The following is a 15,565-nucleotide window of genomic DNA, read 5'->3' on the forward strand; positions in this document are numbered from 1 at the left end:
TTTGTGGAATAATGTTTACTGCTAATCAACACATCTTAATCAAAGTTTTCACAATACTCAAAGCTACACATTTAAGTATACAATAGTCTCAATTGCAAAAACCAAGGAGAACAATTAAACTATGTAAGGCCTTAAAAGTACAGTGTGTATTGTTGGAATATTATTTTGTTCACAATTAGGCTACATATAATTAAGTATATTTTTCATAGTTTTATTCACGTAAAATGCAGGGAAAGGTAACTTAAGTTTATTTCATTATAAGTTAGTAGAAAAATGTCAATATTATCTTCTTGCCAATCCTCCCACCCCTCCCAGACCTGATTAGTAAAATTTCCATACAATACTCAAAAAATCCAGTAAGTTTTTACATGAAACATCCAAAATTAAACCTGATCAGACCAGTGCTAATTTGCAAACTCTTTATTACAATGTTGGATAAACTTCAAGCTTCTTCTTAATGACACATTGGGGCTCTAGAAAATCAATGTTTAAAACTACATGGTTCAAGAAGTCTTCTAGGTTTTAAGTCTGGTTTCAAAGAGGTATTTTATGGCCTCAGTAGCAATCATGTGAATGATACTTGCGTTACAACAATGATAACTTGTGGAATTATTTTGGCAAGATTAGGGCTCCTGAGAACATGAGTGGATATATTTTATTATCCTGAAAGCTAAGAGACAATATGAGTACAAAAAAAGTAAACTTAAACTAAGCACAAAATAAATGAAAACTATGGGAAAAGATATCTATTTTGCCCCCTCTTCCTGTAAAAGGGCATTAGTAATTTCCAGTGTCTGTTTATTCTCATTACATACATTAGTATTTGCTTAAATTTCATGGCTATTACATTTTTACAGAACAAAAGCTTAGAAGTCAGTTTTTTAATTACACCTGTGCAACAGAGTAAGTCACAGTACACTTTGAGATGTTCAAAAAATATTTATAAGCTTGGTTTTGATATGCTAAAGCACTTGGCAACACTTTTACAGCATTTGGTTTTATATAATTAAATTTTCTTACAGTACTCCTTGTGATTTTTTTTCTTTACATCTAAGGAGAAAAAACCTCACACAAAGAAATATGAACTGCCAAGTCTGACTGCATGATCATGTAATTCCAGTTTATAATGCTGACATTAAAACCTTCATTAATTATGTTGACAAATCATTACCTGTAGATTTAATGAAGGCAACCAAGATGATTTGAAAACACAAGATTCAGGCTTTAAGTTACATATTTATCAAAGTGTGCAGTTCTGCAGTGAAATGAAAAAAAAAACCCAGTAAATACACAATGAAAGTTACAAGTTCACCAGTTCCTGTGACACAAACTGTTTTAATCTTTCAAGGTACTGTCCATAGAGTTCCACATCATTATGGCCCGCTCCTTCTACCCACAGTGGTTCTACAGGTCTCTGGCAACGCTCAAATAATGCCAGGCCATGTGAAAAGTCAATTACTTCATCTTCAGTTCCATGGATTATTAAGACAGGAGATGTTATTTTAGAAATTTTGTCAATGCTGTAAAGAAAAAGATTACATCTATGAAAACAATGGCATAGTTCTGAATTACATGACAGGAATTTTCTTCATTTAAGATCTACTTAGTTTTTCAGCCTTAAAGAAACATATTGCAAAGGACTTTGTTCACAGTTATCCAGACTAACAATTCACTGGATAGAGCTACTTGTTAAAACTAGGGATTTACATGTTATGTATAGGAAAATTAATTACTTCTTTACAGATATCCACTAAAATGATTAGAGATGCGAAGTGCCTAGAAGGTTTACAAAGTTCTGTAAACTTCTTCAAATCAAATGTTCCTCTTTGATGTTATTCACTGATTTTTCTCCAATTCTTTTATTAAATCTTTGAAAAAACTTTCAGAGAACATGCCAGACTACTTGTTTCTCTAGTTGAAAACTTCTCTTATAAAGAAAATGCATGCTGAATAAAAAAAAAAATCCTACAACTTACTTCGGGAATGCATCAAAGCAGTACGTCTTCTTTGTATCAGGAAAAGCTACTCGCATTCCTGAGGTCAGCGGAGAATGAAGAATTACAGCAGCACTTTCATACCTAGCAGCAAGATCCACAGATGGTACTGTTCCTATACTCTGGCCATATATAATCACATTTTCAGGGCGAATACCATACCTAAAAAATTAGACATGTTTAAAAAGCGGCATATAAAGTGAAACAGACAAGACCTACAGAGCAAGGCAAAAAAAGCATTTCTGAAGATGAAAATTTTCAGAAGGGTATCAACTATGAAACAGGACTGGTAGAAGAACAAGCAAGACTGTTCTATGACATTCCTGACTAAAACACACAATTATTTATATACTCCCTATTTGCAGTATTTCTTTTTCCTTACGCCTGCAGGATATTGAAATAATTATTTGATTTTTTAAATATGGATTTATGAATAGAGTGTGGCATGTTAAAAGTCTTTACTATTAACTCCAGGGGACCTGCAACAGAAAACTGATTAGAGCCTTAATAGCTCTTTGTTTATCATCACATAAAGCATAATTCAAGCCTGCAAAAATTTGGTCAGCTTTACTATTCTGATACTTGACAAAACCTGCAGGTTGGTAACATTGTTTATAAATTTAGTGACACTTAAAGCATGCCCATACTGAGAGTGTAATAGCCAAGAAGCTTGTTCTTATCAACCTAATCCACAAGCAATTGCTACCCAAGTTACATGGGAAAAGCCTCTGAAGAGAACAGTAATGTGGCCAAGAACAATGCCTGCAAAAGAAGTGAACTGTTAATCCACTGCCCTGTACAAACCAGGTGCTCTTAGGACAGGTCAGACTGCAGCAGTGTATCTGAACTTGGGAAAGGAAGTACCTTGAATAGGAAAGGATACTACATTGCATTAATAACAAACCCAAGAAAACCCCATACACAACAAAAACCCAAAACCAACAACAACCAAATCATGGTTCTCATGAATTATTAAAAACTTGTTCAACTTCTTAAGTAAGAAGTAATATCACTGTGAACAGCATGAGGTAGGTTTGACATTTGCCACTTTAACTCTAAAAGCAATGAAAATCAAGTGTAGGAAAGTGCACCTGTTACCTTGTCTACAATAAAGACATGCATATTTTCTGTCAACATTATATAACAAAATCCATAGCCACAAAGAAGTCATCAAATTTGTATATTTTGCATATCTCCAGTAAAGTCAGGGGAGTAGAAGTACCAAAGAAATTCACAAATATCTTATAAACATGGGTAAGTAACTGTATGGGTAACCAAATACTAAAATCAGTAAAGTCTAAGAGACTAAAAATCAGGAACATTAGGAAAAAAAGGTGTTTAATGTGTGTATTACATTCAAGATATCCAAATTACCAACCAACAAAACAGCTCTCCCCAAATCCACAAGTACTTCTTAACAAGCCAGAAAAAATGCCCTCCAAGTTGCATCCATATATAATATACAGTTAATAAAAAAATACGTATCTAGGAAGATTACATGCTACGTACCAGTAGCAGAACTCATCAGGCATGCCAATAACTTGGTAAATTTGGTAAACTGTTCACATCTAACATTGTCTATTTAATATTCATCTGTTTATTTAGATTGGGTTCTGATAGAGTGAAATGTGAAAGTTTTTAAAGTATTAGCACAGAGGCAGACTCTGCCTGACACAGGAATCTTGCTGCATTGACTTAATCACTATCAGTGTTTCCTGTAAAGAGTTTTTAGTCATAATCAGATCATGATCAAATTAAGACTTCTAAAACTCTTAAGTCTTCACCATCAGCCGAGAACTACTAGCAGGCCCTTCATATCACAACAATTCTCAAAGAAAAAGCAATTTCAATAATCAACAAGATTTTCTGAAAATTCCAACACACATAAATAAAATAAATTAAAGCTTTGAAATAAAAGACAAATCTAAGCTCTCTACTATTTCTGAAACTCTTCTGAAACACCTGAGAACATAGCACTTACCCTTTCACAATTCATCTCCCAAGTCACATCACATTTGTCCACTATGAAAGTACAGTACAGCCTTCCCTCCTTCCAACATAATCTGAACAAAATTCGCATTAATACGTTGCATCACTAGTATGGCATGAAGCAGCACATTATGATAAAACAGTTCTCAAATAATAAACCTTGCCAACTTGCATTTCCTTGGATGTCGAGTTTTACAAGATACAGGCCATTACACAGGAATTTAAAGCAAAACTTAAAACCTGTATCTGAAAACATATATTCTCCTCTTTCTCATTATTCTTTCCCCTATTTTTTGATCAAATTCCTTCAGCCTGAAAATAGATAAATGACAGCTACAAAAAAAAAAGACAAGAAAAGCATTTACAATATCTGGACTAAAATAATCCTAATTCCATCACAGTCAAAAAGATTGCCTCACAGTGCCCACCAGAAAAGACATGTTTTGCAATCTATAAACTAAAGTAAAGAAGTCAATAACCCGAAGTGGTGGTTCAAAGTACACTTCTGAATATTCTGGCTTGAATAGGACGAACACCTAAGTAATCAACCCCCACCTCCCAGATAACAATATCCAAGCAGCTTGGAAAACAGATTACATCCGCTCATTCCAGTCTTCCCTTTTCTCTTGAAAAAGTTTGGTGGGCTAATCCTGGCTGAGTGCCAGGCACCCACCAAAGCAGCTCTCACTCCGCTCCACAGCTGGACAGGGGAGAGAAAATTTAATGAAGGGCTCATGGGCTGAGATAAGGATTGGGAGAGGTTGCTCATCAAATACCATCATGGGCAAGACCAGCTAGAAGTAGAAATATTAATTGAATTTATTACTAACAAAATCAGAACAGGATAATGGGAAGTAAAACAGACCTTAAAACCACCTTCCCCTCATTCCAGCTCTACCTCTCCCCCGGAGGTGCAGGGAGACAGGGAATGGGTGTTATGGTCAGTTCATCACGTGTTGTTTCTCTTGCTGCTCAGGGCAAGGAGTCCTTCGGGGACACTTTTCCATGAACTTCTCTGATGTGAGTCTGTCCCACGGGCAACAGTCCCGCTCAAACTGCTGCAGGGTGGGTCACTCTTCCATGGGGTGCAGCTCTTCAAGGACAGGCTGCTCCAGTGTGGGCTCCTCTCTCCACAGGTCTCCCATGGGGTCACAGCCTCCCTTCAGGCACCCCCCTTCTCTGGTGTGGGGCTCCTCTGATGCCTGGAGCACCTCCTGCCCCTCCTTCTCCACTGACCCTGGTGTCTGTAGTGCTGTTCCCATCACATGTTCTCCTTTCACTCTTTTCTGGCTGAAATTACAACTGCACAATTGTATTTTTTTTCCCTCTTCTTCGTTATCCCAGAGATACTACCATAATTTCTAATTGGCCTAGCCTTGGCCAGAGGCACATCCATCTTTGGAGCTGACAGAGGTTGGAGAAAGCCTCTGGCAGCTTCTCACAGAAGGCACACTTGTAGCTCCTGGCCACCAAAGCTTGGCCATGCAAGCCCAATGTAATAGGCTTCTCAAATATCTTGAAAAAAGGAAGAGCCCAACTGCCCCTCTCAAAAGTACCACTAGTACTGCTATCTCTCAAAAGTACCACTTTACAATATCTAAAACAGAAAAACTATTGAAATGGTAACTGGTTTTAAATTCCCTACTCATAAAATTTGTTTACTTCTTTTGACAGACTGATAGCCTATTAAACTCCAAGAAGTTTTGTGGCAAATTATCAGATGACCATACCTGGTCTCCCTAAGGAGGAATGTCAGATCAAGAGAAAAAGTTGCAGTAACATTATTCTCTTAATCAGTGCCTTTTAAGTACAGGCCGTTCTGAGGAAGGGGAACATGACATTTACAGAGCCATATCCTTCAAGTAGCTCCTCTGGTTACAAGAGGTCAAAGACATACTGTAAAGACTGTTGCTGTCTTTGAAAGCTCATTATATTGATAATAGGACTAATGTAAACACTGTTGTCCACTCAAGCAATCTTAGACAACCTGTGCCAGCATAGACAGACCTACAATGTGGGGCTGAAGGTAATGGAGAGTATTTTTAGGTTTGGGGATTTTTTTTTAAGCCATAATCAACAAAATGGACCTTGGAAGAAAACCTTAAAAGTAGCTATGCACAGATGTACCAATGTGCTGATTTTGCAGAGAAAGCACTATTCCTCACGGACAAGGTATTCTGGGCAGAATCTGATACAAAACTTGATAGATAATTTCTGCAGTTTAAAGGCTGACTGCAGCATCTTTCCCAGAACAACTGAGATTTCAATTCCTTTCAACACCCAATTCATCCTTTATGTTCCCACACTTACAGGTTACCTGCCTGGAAAGCAGATGGAATCTAAAGAGCAGTTTTGACATAGAACCTGTGTTATGTAAGCTTCCTGACAGAATTTCTGCCTCATCACCATACTAAAGGCACAGGTTGATGTCACTACAAAGCTAAGCTATTGCTGAACAGAAAAGAACCACTCTCCTGTTTGCAGCTTCAGCCATGCGTTCCCCCTCATTAGGCTTTAACAGTTATGAAAGGAACTAAATAAATCTTGTCTGGGAGTAGTGAAGCAATTGCTTTAGCATTCCTTTGTGCTGTGTTCAGGGACAGGCAGGAAACAGCATGCCACTGCCAGGTGAGGAAGGAGCAAGCCAGTAAGGTGTTGTAACTGTCCCAACTGTTCAAGTGCCTGGAACCCGGGCCCAACATAACATTAATGAAGCCAGTATTCTTTTCTGTGTCCCTACATATGCTGACCAGATATAGATGGTCTCCTGTAAAAGAGGCAGCCCTAAATACTCCTGGCCTGATCTTTTCAGCTTCTGGTCGGAAAAGAACTGCTAAACAGAAATGCAATATTCTTTTTTCTCCTTGGTGATGAACTTCATGTGATTTAGCAGAAACTCTTTCCCTATTTCCTTGATATTTCTGTCTTTGTAGCAAGATCTTTTCTGCACTCTACTAAACACTTTTCTTACTGGTGGTCCACCTTTTCTCCTCCCCTCAATTCTCTTTTTTTCTCTTCATGGAATCATAGAACAGTTTAGGTTGGAATGTAATATAGTCCAGGCCCCTGCCATAGGGAGGTAGTATTTCACTGAATCAAGTTGCTCGAAGTGCTTTCTGACCCTTCCTTGAACTCTTTAATTGGATGTACATCACTTACATTGGATATTAACCTTATTTTATATTTTCACTGGATATGTATCACATTACCATAATGTGCAATAAGCAAACTACAAAATGTATACCTGGCTGTGACAAGGTAGGTAGAGTTTTTTTGTTTCTTTGTGTTTTTTCCTTTGTTTCTAGTTTTTAACTTCAGTTATTTTTAAGAAGCAAATACCAGCAGAAATTACTATGCTACACTGTCAGGCTCTTAAAAAATACCTGCCATTTTGATCTGGATATAATAAGGGAGACAAAGTAATTTATATTTACTTATGAACTATTGCTCTTAATCTATAAGACTTGATCACTTTACAATAATGAAATAAAGTACTGATAAGATCAAGCTTAGAAGTGTACCTTTTCCATAGTACCTCTTTAGACTTACACTACATGCCCTAGAGAAGCTACAGTTTGTGAAGCTATTGCAACACACACATTTAGAAAACTGACACAGCACTTGTGGCACATGGAACAAGGGGGAACACACAGAGGGAATTTTCAATGCACATTCAGAATCTTTTGTTATCATGGACAGACATAACACATGAAATTACAGCTGCAATTTGCAGAACATGAAGAGCATGAACCTTATCCACCCTATAACTCACAACATGCCAGGCCATGAATAAAACTCAGGAGCATACAGCTCTTCTTCAACTGAAATGCCCATTCCCTGTCTTGTGCATAAAAGATTTTACATTGGGAAAAGAAAAAAGGAACTATGTTTTATGACAGGCAAACCCATTGTACACATTGTAATAAACAAACTGCATCTTCTCTCTGTTTGGCTTTTTCTAAACTTTAAAATGCTGCCAATACACTTGTTCTACTGTCAAGATATCTTCCAAGATAATTGAGCTTCTTTTCCCTATCAGTTTAAAGAAAACCTCAATTTCTCTCCAAATGTACAAAGTTACGGTACCTCAACTCCTAGCTGAACGCCCCCTCTTCTGACTGAAAAAAAAAAAAAAAAAAGTAGTTTGTGAATTGCCAAATGAACACTTTTGGCCAACATCTGAAGAGACTCAGTATTATTCCTATACCTTGCTGTTCAATTTATGGACATTCTGTCCACTTTGACACATTGTCTCATGGTGAGATTTACCTTTCAATTTTTCAATTATTATGCAGCCCATGATAAGCAACAATGAAAGGGCTGGTTTGCTTCTTACACGTAAATCTGGTCATGAGGCAACTCTGGCACATCTTCAGAGGCTTCTGAATGAGCACCACTTACCCTGCATTTGCCTGAGGCTGGTTAAACCTTTCCACCCTTGCTAGGGTGTCATCAAAGGCCTTCAGAGACCAGAACAGCAGAAAACAGGCGTATCCCAAAATGACTCCTGGCATTTCAACACTTGGTAGTTATGACAGCTGGAAAAAGAATGTCCTCACTTGCGGCTTTTATATAGTCCCATGTACATGAATATGCAAGAGTGTACAACTTTTCCAAACCTGATGAAGGCAGTGAATCACACCACCTTCTTTCATGGCCATCATCCACATAGGTAGCTACTTCTTCCTATTAACATCCTCAAAGAAGATAAAGAATGGGGACACAACTCAGCATCTGCATCTGCTGTTAACCTGTTCTGATAGGCTGTCAAACTAGTTTTCTGTATTCACTTTCATGAATATTAATATTCACAGCAAAATCTCATCCTCAGTATGACTTCCAGACTATTTCACCCCAGATGTCCAGTCCCCACTGGACAGCTGTACTAATGTACAGGTGAGTAACTCTTGTGAGTTTTTGTGTCTTTCCAAGACACAAAACTTAGGATGCTAGCAAGTCTTTACCAAAAGCAGTTTTGTTGACTGTAGAATGAAATCCTCATCAGCATTTCAATTACCCTAGAAACAGCTTTTAGTGCTGAAATCTCCAATTTCATTTTTCAGAACAGGGAATGCAGGGAGCTATGGCTGTGATCAATATCCAAAGGTAACTTCTCCATTCTTTTCTTCATCACATCACAAACTGAGAGCCAGAGTTTAAAAGTCTTGGGTCCCTTTCTTACCTCATCAACAAGAATTTCCAAGGAGTTACAGCTACACTCACATTTTTCCTGCGAACAATCCATTGAATTACTTTGTTTTTGCAGAATCAGTCATAAATGTTAAAGATGGTGCCAGTGTGAAACTGACAGAACGGGCTATGCTATGAAAGTGAATCAAGGCTGCAGAAAATGCTCAAAGGCTCTGTTCTGGTCCAGATATTCACTGAGTATTTTAACACAGCTGAGCACTGACTCAGGGCTCAAGAGAATACCATAGCTGGAAAACCAAACTGTGAGCCAGTATATCTAGAATCAAGTGCTGAACTTCCGCTGATACATCCAGCATTCAGATACAAGGATGAGACCAGGTCAGCCAATTGGAAAGCTGTTCTAAGTACTACAGGTGTAACTGGTAGCACCAACCTCTTTTTCAGCAGCAGACAAAATTCAGGTGACATGTGTGAAATTCCAAGTTGGACAGACCAATGTAAACTTTATACACTCTACAGAATTACCTAATTTCGATAGGAGGTGAAATAATAATAATAAAAAAGGCAGACAAATAAAAAGGGACTAAGGTGAGGTCATTCTTGACCATAAGAATATCTTATAAGATATATTTAAAGGTCTTCCCAACAATGTCTGCTCATGAAAGAGCACACTTATATGGGACATTACAATCATAGAATAATTTGGGTTGGAATGGACATTTAACAACTCTGTAATTCTACCTTCCCTGCCATGGGCAAGGATACTTTCCACTAGATCAATCTGCTGAAAGTTCCACTCAATGCGGCCTTGAACACTTCCAGGGATGGGGAAGTTGCCCACAATTTCTCTGGACAACTGGTGCTTCTCTGGGCAACCAGTGCTTTATCACCCTCACAGAAAATAAGTTCTTTGTTATAGCTCAATCTCAATTTACCATCTTTCAGTTTAAAGCCATTAGTCTCTATCCTACTGTCATGGTTTGACACTGGCACGATGCTAGTGCTCCCCATGAAAATGCAATCTCTTAACTAAATGCTGTGAAATGCGATTGAGAACAGAGCAAAGCAGGCTCAAGCTTAATAACAAGAAAAAACTTTATTAAACTACTACTACTATGTTATTATAAAAGAGGGAAAAAAAAAAGAAACACATACAATTTAAAATGAAAACTTTCTAAAGCATTCCTCCTCCCACCACTTAACTCTAACAAACTACAGTGAGACATAATCTGGACTCTTATCAGGTTTTTACTTTCTAGATAATTAATACTTAGTCTATCTGTAGGGAGAGAGGAGTCTCTCTTGTGCTACAGACTCCCCAAGAAACACAGCTGTTACATTTTGTGCTTCTATGTCACCACATGGCACTGCCTGGATAAAAAAGTTTGTCAGTGGTGACTCTCTCCTTTCCACGCACAGTGCTTTCACTACTAATGCATGGATGGACAGACTGCTTTTTAGGATTTTTCTTTTTAAGGATGCTCTGCTAAGAGGGGAAAAACAACAGTTTAGTTTTTTCATTTTTGGGACTAACAGTCCCCTCTATTTTCCCCTGCGGCCAAGGGTCTAAGAACAGAGATCTTTTTCTCTTCTTTTTCTGCGAAGACCGGGGGCACCACCACAAACTTCCTTATCTTTTCTTTGTTCGCTTCACTTTTGTTTTTTTCCAGCTGAAGCATGGTCTCTGGCTCACCGGTATTCTCTTAAAATACAGTTTTTCTTGGAGGAGAAGATTAGTTCAGTTTGTAGCTACTAAGAAAAAAGTCTAGTTAAAAGCCACTCTATCATCTCTTCCTACCTAGAATTTCTCCTTCTAACATCCTAGGTCTCAGGCTGTTTCTCTTTTTTTCTTTTTAAACTAAGGAGGAGAAAAATTTTATAAAGCTTTTATTTTTTAGGAAGGGTTAAAAGTCCCAACTCCCAGAGATGGCTCGCTGCTCAGGCTCTAGTTCTTACAGGCAGCTGAGCACCTTGCGGCCCCCCCCCGCTCTTCTCCTTCCCCACGGTGAACTGCTGGCAAAACCACCGCCGTCTCTTTTTCTCTCTTTCAAGAGAGAGACTCTGGGGGGAACAGAGACATCCCAGGTTTTTCTACCTTTCCATCTGCAGGGGGCCAGCCCGGTTCTAGTCTCTCTACCTTTAGGCTTACTTCTGAAGGCCACATGGCTTCTCCCCTCCCCCACCCAGCTCGTGGCTGGGCAGGGGAGAGTCCTGCACTGACTGTTGACTGGAACTTAAGAGAAAGCAAGTTTTCCTGAGAATTTTGTTTTTAACCTCTCTGTGTTTTTAGAAACGTGTCTACCTTCAATTGGTCAATGTCTAAATTGACCTCTTCCTTCCGGAAAAATTCTTTTTCTGTGTCAAACCACGACACCTATCAATTATGAACAGTCTTATTTGTTGAGAGAAAATACACTTCATTGTGTAAGAATCGTGGTGAGAATTCAAATTGCAATCACATTTCCTTGTAGGCTTTATATTCAGACATTTACTATGAGGAAGAAGAAACAATAATTACAGATGAGTTTATAAAACAGAGCCTGTAAACTGACAAAGTATTATGTTTCACCATCTAGTTCTTTTCCATTTTCTGTTACATTTAAATAGCTCAGACTGTCTTCTGAATTGTTCACAAACCACATCGTGTTTTTGGTAAATGTTACACTGAGTAGCTAATGTCCAGATCACCTACCAGCTACCAACCATAGTCAACATTGCACCTGTTGCAGCTCTTGGCTTATGGAACAGTCATATCTCAACTTTCCACTGCAATAAAAATAAACGCCAAAAGCTAATCTAACAACTTAGTATGAGTGTTTTTAAATAGATGAAGCTGAAAACCTGTCCCCTGCGGTTGAGTGAGGTTTATGATAGTAAGATTTTCCTCTATTTAATACATGGATAACATATGCTTCTTTGAAAAGAAGTGTCATACTGTTGTTGTAATGTAAAAAGAGTGCAATGTAAAAAGTGTATTTAAAACACTGAAAAGGGGTAATCTGCTCATTAGTATTACACTGATGAAGCTCTAAACTCACTGTGACAATTATCAGGATCCAGGATTTAAAGTCCACATGCCCCTACACTAAGTCATATCCTTGATACTATAATTATTAAACAGGATGCTCAGGTTGCAATGACTGAGCCATAACAACACACTTCAGATTTTTATATCATTTTGATTTAAAATGCACACTGAGCTGGGATATTTTGGTGAGCACTTATTCTTATGATTGAATACTATTTTAAAAATATTTTAAAAACTATTTTAAAAAATAGTTTTTATAGTCTAGGTATTTGTAATATGAGAAGACTATTGAGCTAAATGGAAAAAATTATGGTGAAAATGGCTCACAAATTAGAGAAGCTGCACTTACTTGGTGCAGGATTCTCTAGGATTCTCACCTATATCAGTGAAAGCATTCAGAGTCTTTCACCTTGCTATTTTATGTCCCACAAAACCAGAGGCTTAGTACACATAAATTGCTGAAATAACATTTTTCCATTTACATTTTTTCTGGTCAATTTTTATTCTGCTTGAGTTAACATTACTGCTCCAAATTCCTCTTGTTTAGTTCCCAGCATAAGGTATTTACACAGATCCATTACAACCTCTCCCACACATTATATTCGTGAAGATAGCTTTCTATATAAAGCAAAAATATGTTTTCTGTCTTTGGAGATACTGTAGCTGCTAGTCAGAATTCTGACACAAAGGTGATCTCAACACCATACAGAAATAAGAGTCTCACCAAGTTCTCTCGTTTCAGCTTTCGCTCTGCCCCTCCCTACAAAAAAAGCAGGTGATGGAAATTATCTGAAGAAACAACCTGCATTTTCTCACATCCACATCACAATAGTGGGTTAATTACTGGGGTATCAATTATTATGGATTTTTCCCACCTTTTTAGTTTTTGCAGCTGAGAAGACTTCAAACTATGACAATAAGGAAGATCTTCTATTTTTCCAAGACTTAAGCCACAGCTTATTACATTTAATTCCACTTCAATTTTTCCAGTATGTAAACAATATACACTGATCCTGCTTCAGACTGACAATGCCTTCCGCACCAGGCACCACCAGTCAGCTTGGATATGAATCCACTAATGCTAAATCACTAATGCATTGCTGTTTCAACTACTGATCAACAAAACCGTTTGACAAGAACGCTGTAAAAGAAAAAGGGCAACTAATGTCTTACCTTGTTCTAAGAGCCACCCAAGCGGCATCAATGTCAGCATACATATTCTTCTCTGTAGGCTTCCCAGAACTTGCACCATATCCAGAATAATCATAGGAGAATATGTTGCAATTAATCCGTGAACCCAGTCCTATATAAAAGCTGCTCATCTGACCCAGGTCAACAGCATTTCCGTGTGAGAAGAGCAAAGTGTACTTGGCGTTAGGTGAGCAACGCACAAACATACAGGCAATCCTGTTGCCTTTACAGGTTCTAGTCATGAAGCACTCAATGGCATCTTTTTCTCTAGAAGAATATTGCCAGTCTGCTCGCTCTGAGAGATGCAAGGTCCAGCGACTACCACTCTCATCACACATCAGTGTGTATGTGGGATCAGGAGGTAAGAATGCCAGCTTAGAGGCAATTTTCCCTGGGCATGGTGGACAACAGAACAGGCAACACAGTTCACTGAAGGAAAGATTATTCATCTTCTAGTCTGAAATGGGAAGAGAGAATAGTATCAGTTTCCAGGTACAATCTGACATTAAAAAAACCCAACTTACAAAAAAAGTGAACATAACATCTCTAGAACATAATGCATAACTTCTGAACATTTAAGAAAACAAATACTTAAATGCATATATGTACATTTCCATATAATATTTAATTTTATATTATTAGTTACTTCACAATGAGTATATTATTAAAGAGGAGTGACAACTCTAAAGCCCTGCCAGCTATCAAAAGTAAAACATGATTACCCAGAGAAAGAACAAGAATGAGTTTTGGAATTTCTTTGGAAGAAATTAAGTTCCTCACCTTAAAACATTAAGAAAAACGTTCTTCACATTGACAAATACGTAATTGATAACAGTTGAAACATGTTGCAGAGTTGCAGCTGACTAAGGTATGCAGACTTCTGCAGCTAAAAATCACTACAGCATCTCTTAAATACAAAGAATGTATATTGCAAACACAAGGTATGGGCTCCTGCAAGCACTATCAGAAGTATGAAGGGTGCATGAAGGTCAAAACTTAGAAGACATAACAAGATGATGCTTCTGGATTAGCAAACGCTCTAGAGCTCTGGTACATGAAAATGTACCCATAAACTTCTCTGCTTATACTTGCTGACATAAATGTTTTGAAAACCTTCTAAGAAGTTTTTAGCTGTACTGCCCATAGGAATTTGGATTGTATAAATGACACAATTGTTTTGTTTTTTTTTCATGCTTCAAGAAACACATCCCATACTAAATGCTCTACAGCAATATAATCTATAGAACCAATTCAAAGCATTGGTTTCAACAGTGGTGGGGAGGGGAGAAAAAAAATAAACACACCTACCTAAAGCAAGATAGGTAAAGATACAGTTGCCCTTAAAACAGACATTGTGTTCTCTTAATTTAGAGCAGTGAGAAGGGAGTGGGGAAAAATCCTTTTTTGTGGCAATACTTTTTCTCAGAGATAAGAAGAGAAATGGAATTTGACAAGTACCATGCTGGAAACCAGCACACCAAAGATAAGCTTTTACTCTACTTTCCATGTGTTAAGGCATCTGACATTGCATTTTAAACAACTTTTTCATACCAAATCTATACACAGGTCTCAAGTTCATCTCCTGACAATTCCCTGTGAACATAAACACAGTTTCACATACTGACTTTGACTCAAGCTACAAAACAAGCAGATTTCAGTTGTCTACAGTACCATGCTGTTCCAGAACTATTTGGGTCACCCAACAATAAAATCTTACTGCTAACTATGACACCTAAAGTATTTAGCTATTTCAAATTTTGTCCTTAAATTTGTACAGAAGCCTAGTTTTCATGTCTAAATTTCTTTTTAATGAAGCTTCAAGGATAGTGCTGCAAAAACACTTTAACATGTATCACAGAACAACTATCTGTATTTTTGGATGCGTGAATGATCTCTTCCTGGTGATACAGTATGAAAGCATACTGCAAACAATGTTACATGGAGCATACTTTTAGAGCAGCAAAAACAGGCACAGTGAGACAGTCTGACAAACATATGAGCATTCATGGACTACCACAAAAAAAGAGGCTGCTGCAGCTAAGGGTTTCACCCCAGGTCTCTAGCTTTCTTCAAAACAGAGGGAAACCACAGAGGCTTAGACATGGGAGATCACTTCGAAATATAGAGGATATTGTGGGAAGTACTGATTGGCTCCCATAAGAAGGTATATAGGCTCTTAAAGAAGATAAAGGACCATATTCCTGCATGCCAA

The 15,565-nt window shown here is 37.8% G+C and overlaps 1 protein-coding gene across 3 annotated transcripts in view; it reads right to left on the reverse strand.

The window, feature by feature from the left end:
- Nucleotides 1–15,565, reverse strand: part of ABHD17B (abhydrolase domain containing 17B, depalmitoylase) — a 19,574-nt gene continuing 4,009 nt past the window's right edge. For all 3 annotated transcript variants that reach the window (XM_072922493.1, XM_030258448.4, XM_030258449.4), the window contains exons 2-4: nt 13,336–13,810; nt 1,977–2,156; nt 1–1,520 (exon numbers count right to left, since the gene is read on the reverse strand). In XM_072922493.1, coding sequence (XP_072778594.1) covers nt 1,301–1,520; nt 1,977–2,156; nt 13,336–13,802 — 867 coding nt within the window. In that variant the 5' untranslated portion in view covers nt 13,803–13,810 and the 3' untranslated portion in view covers nt 1–1,300. The remainder of the gene's footprint in view (nt 1,521–1,976; nt 2,157–13,335; nt 13,811–15,565) is intronic.

Source organism: Taeniopygia guttata, chromosome Z (genome assembly GCF_048771995.1).
Source record: "Taeniopygia guttata chromosome Z, bTaeGut7.mat, whole genome shotgun sequence".
NCBI lineage: Eukaryota > Metazoa > Chordata > Aves > Passeriformes > Estrildidae > Taeniopygia > Taeniopygia guttata.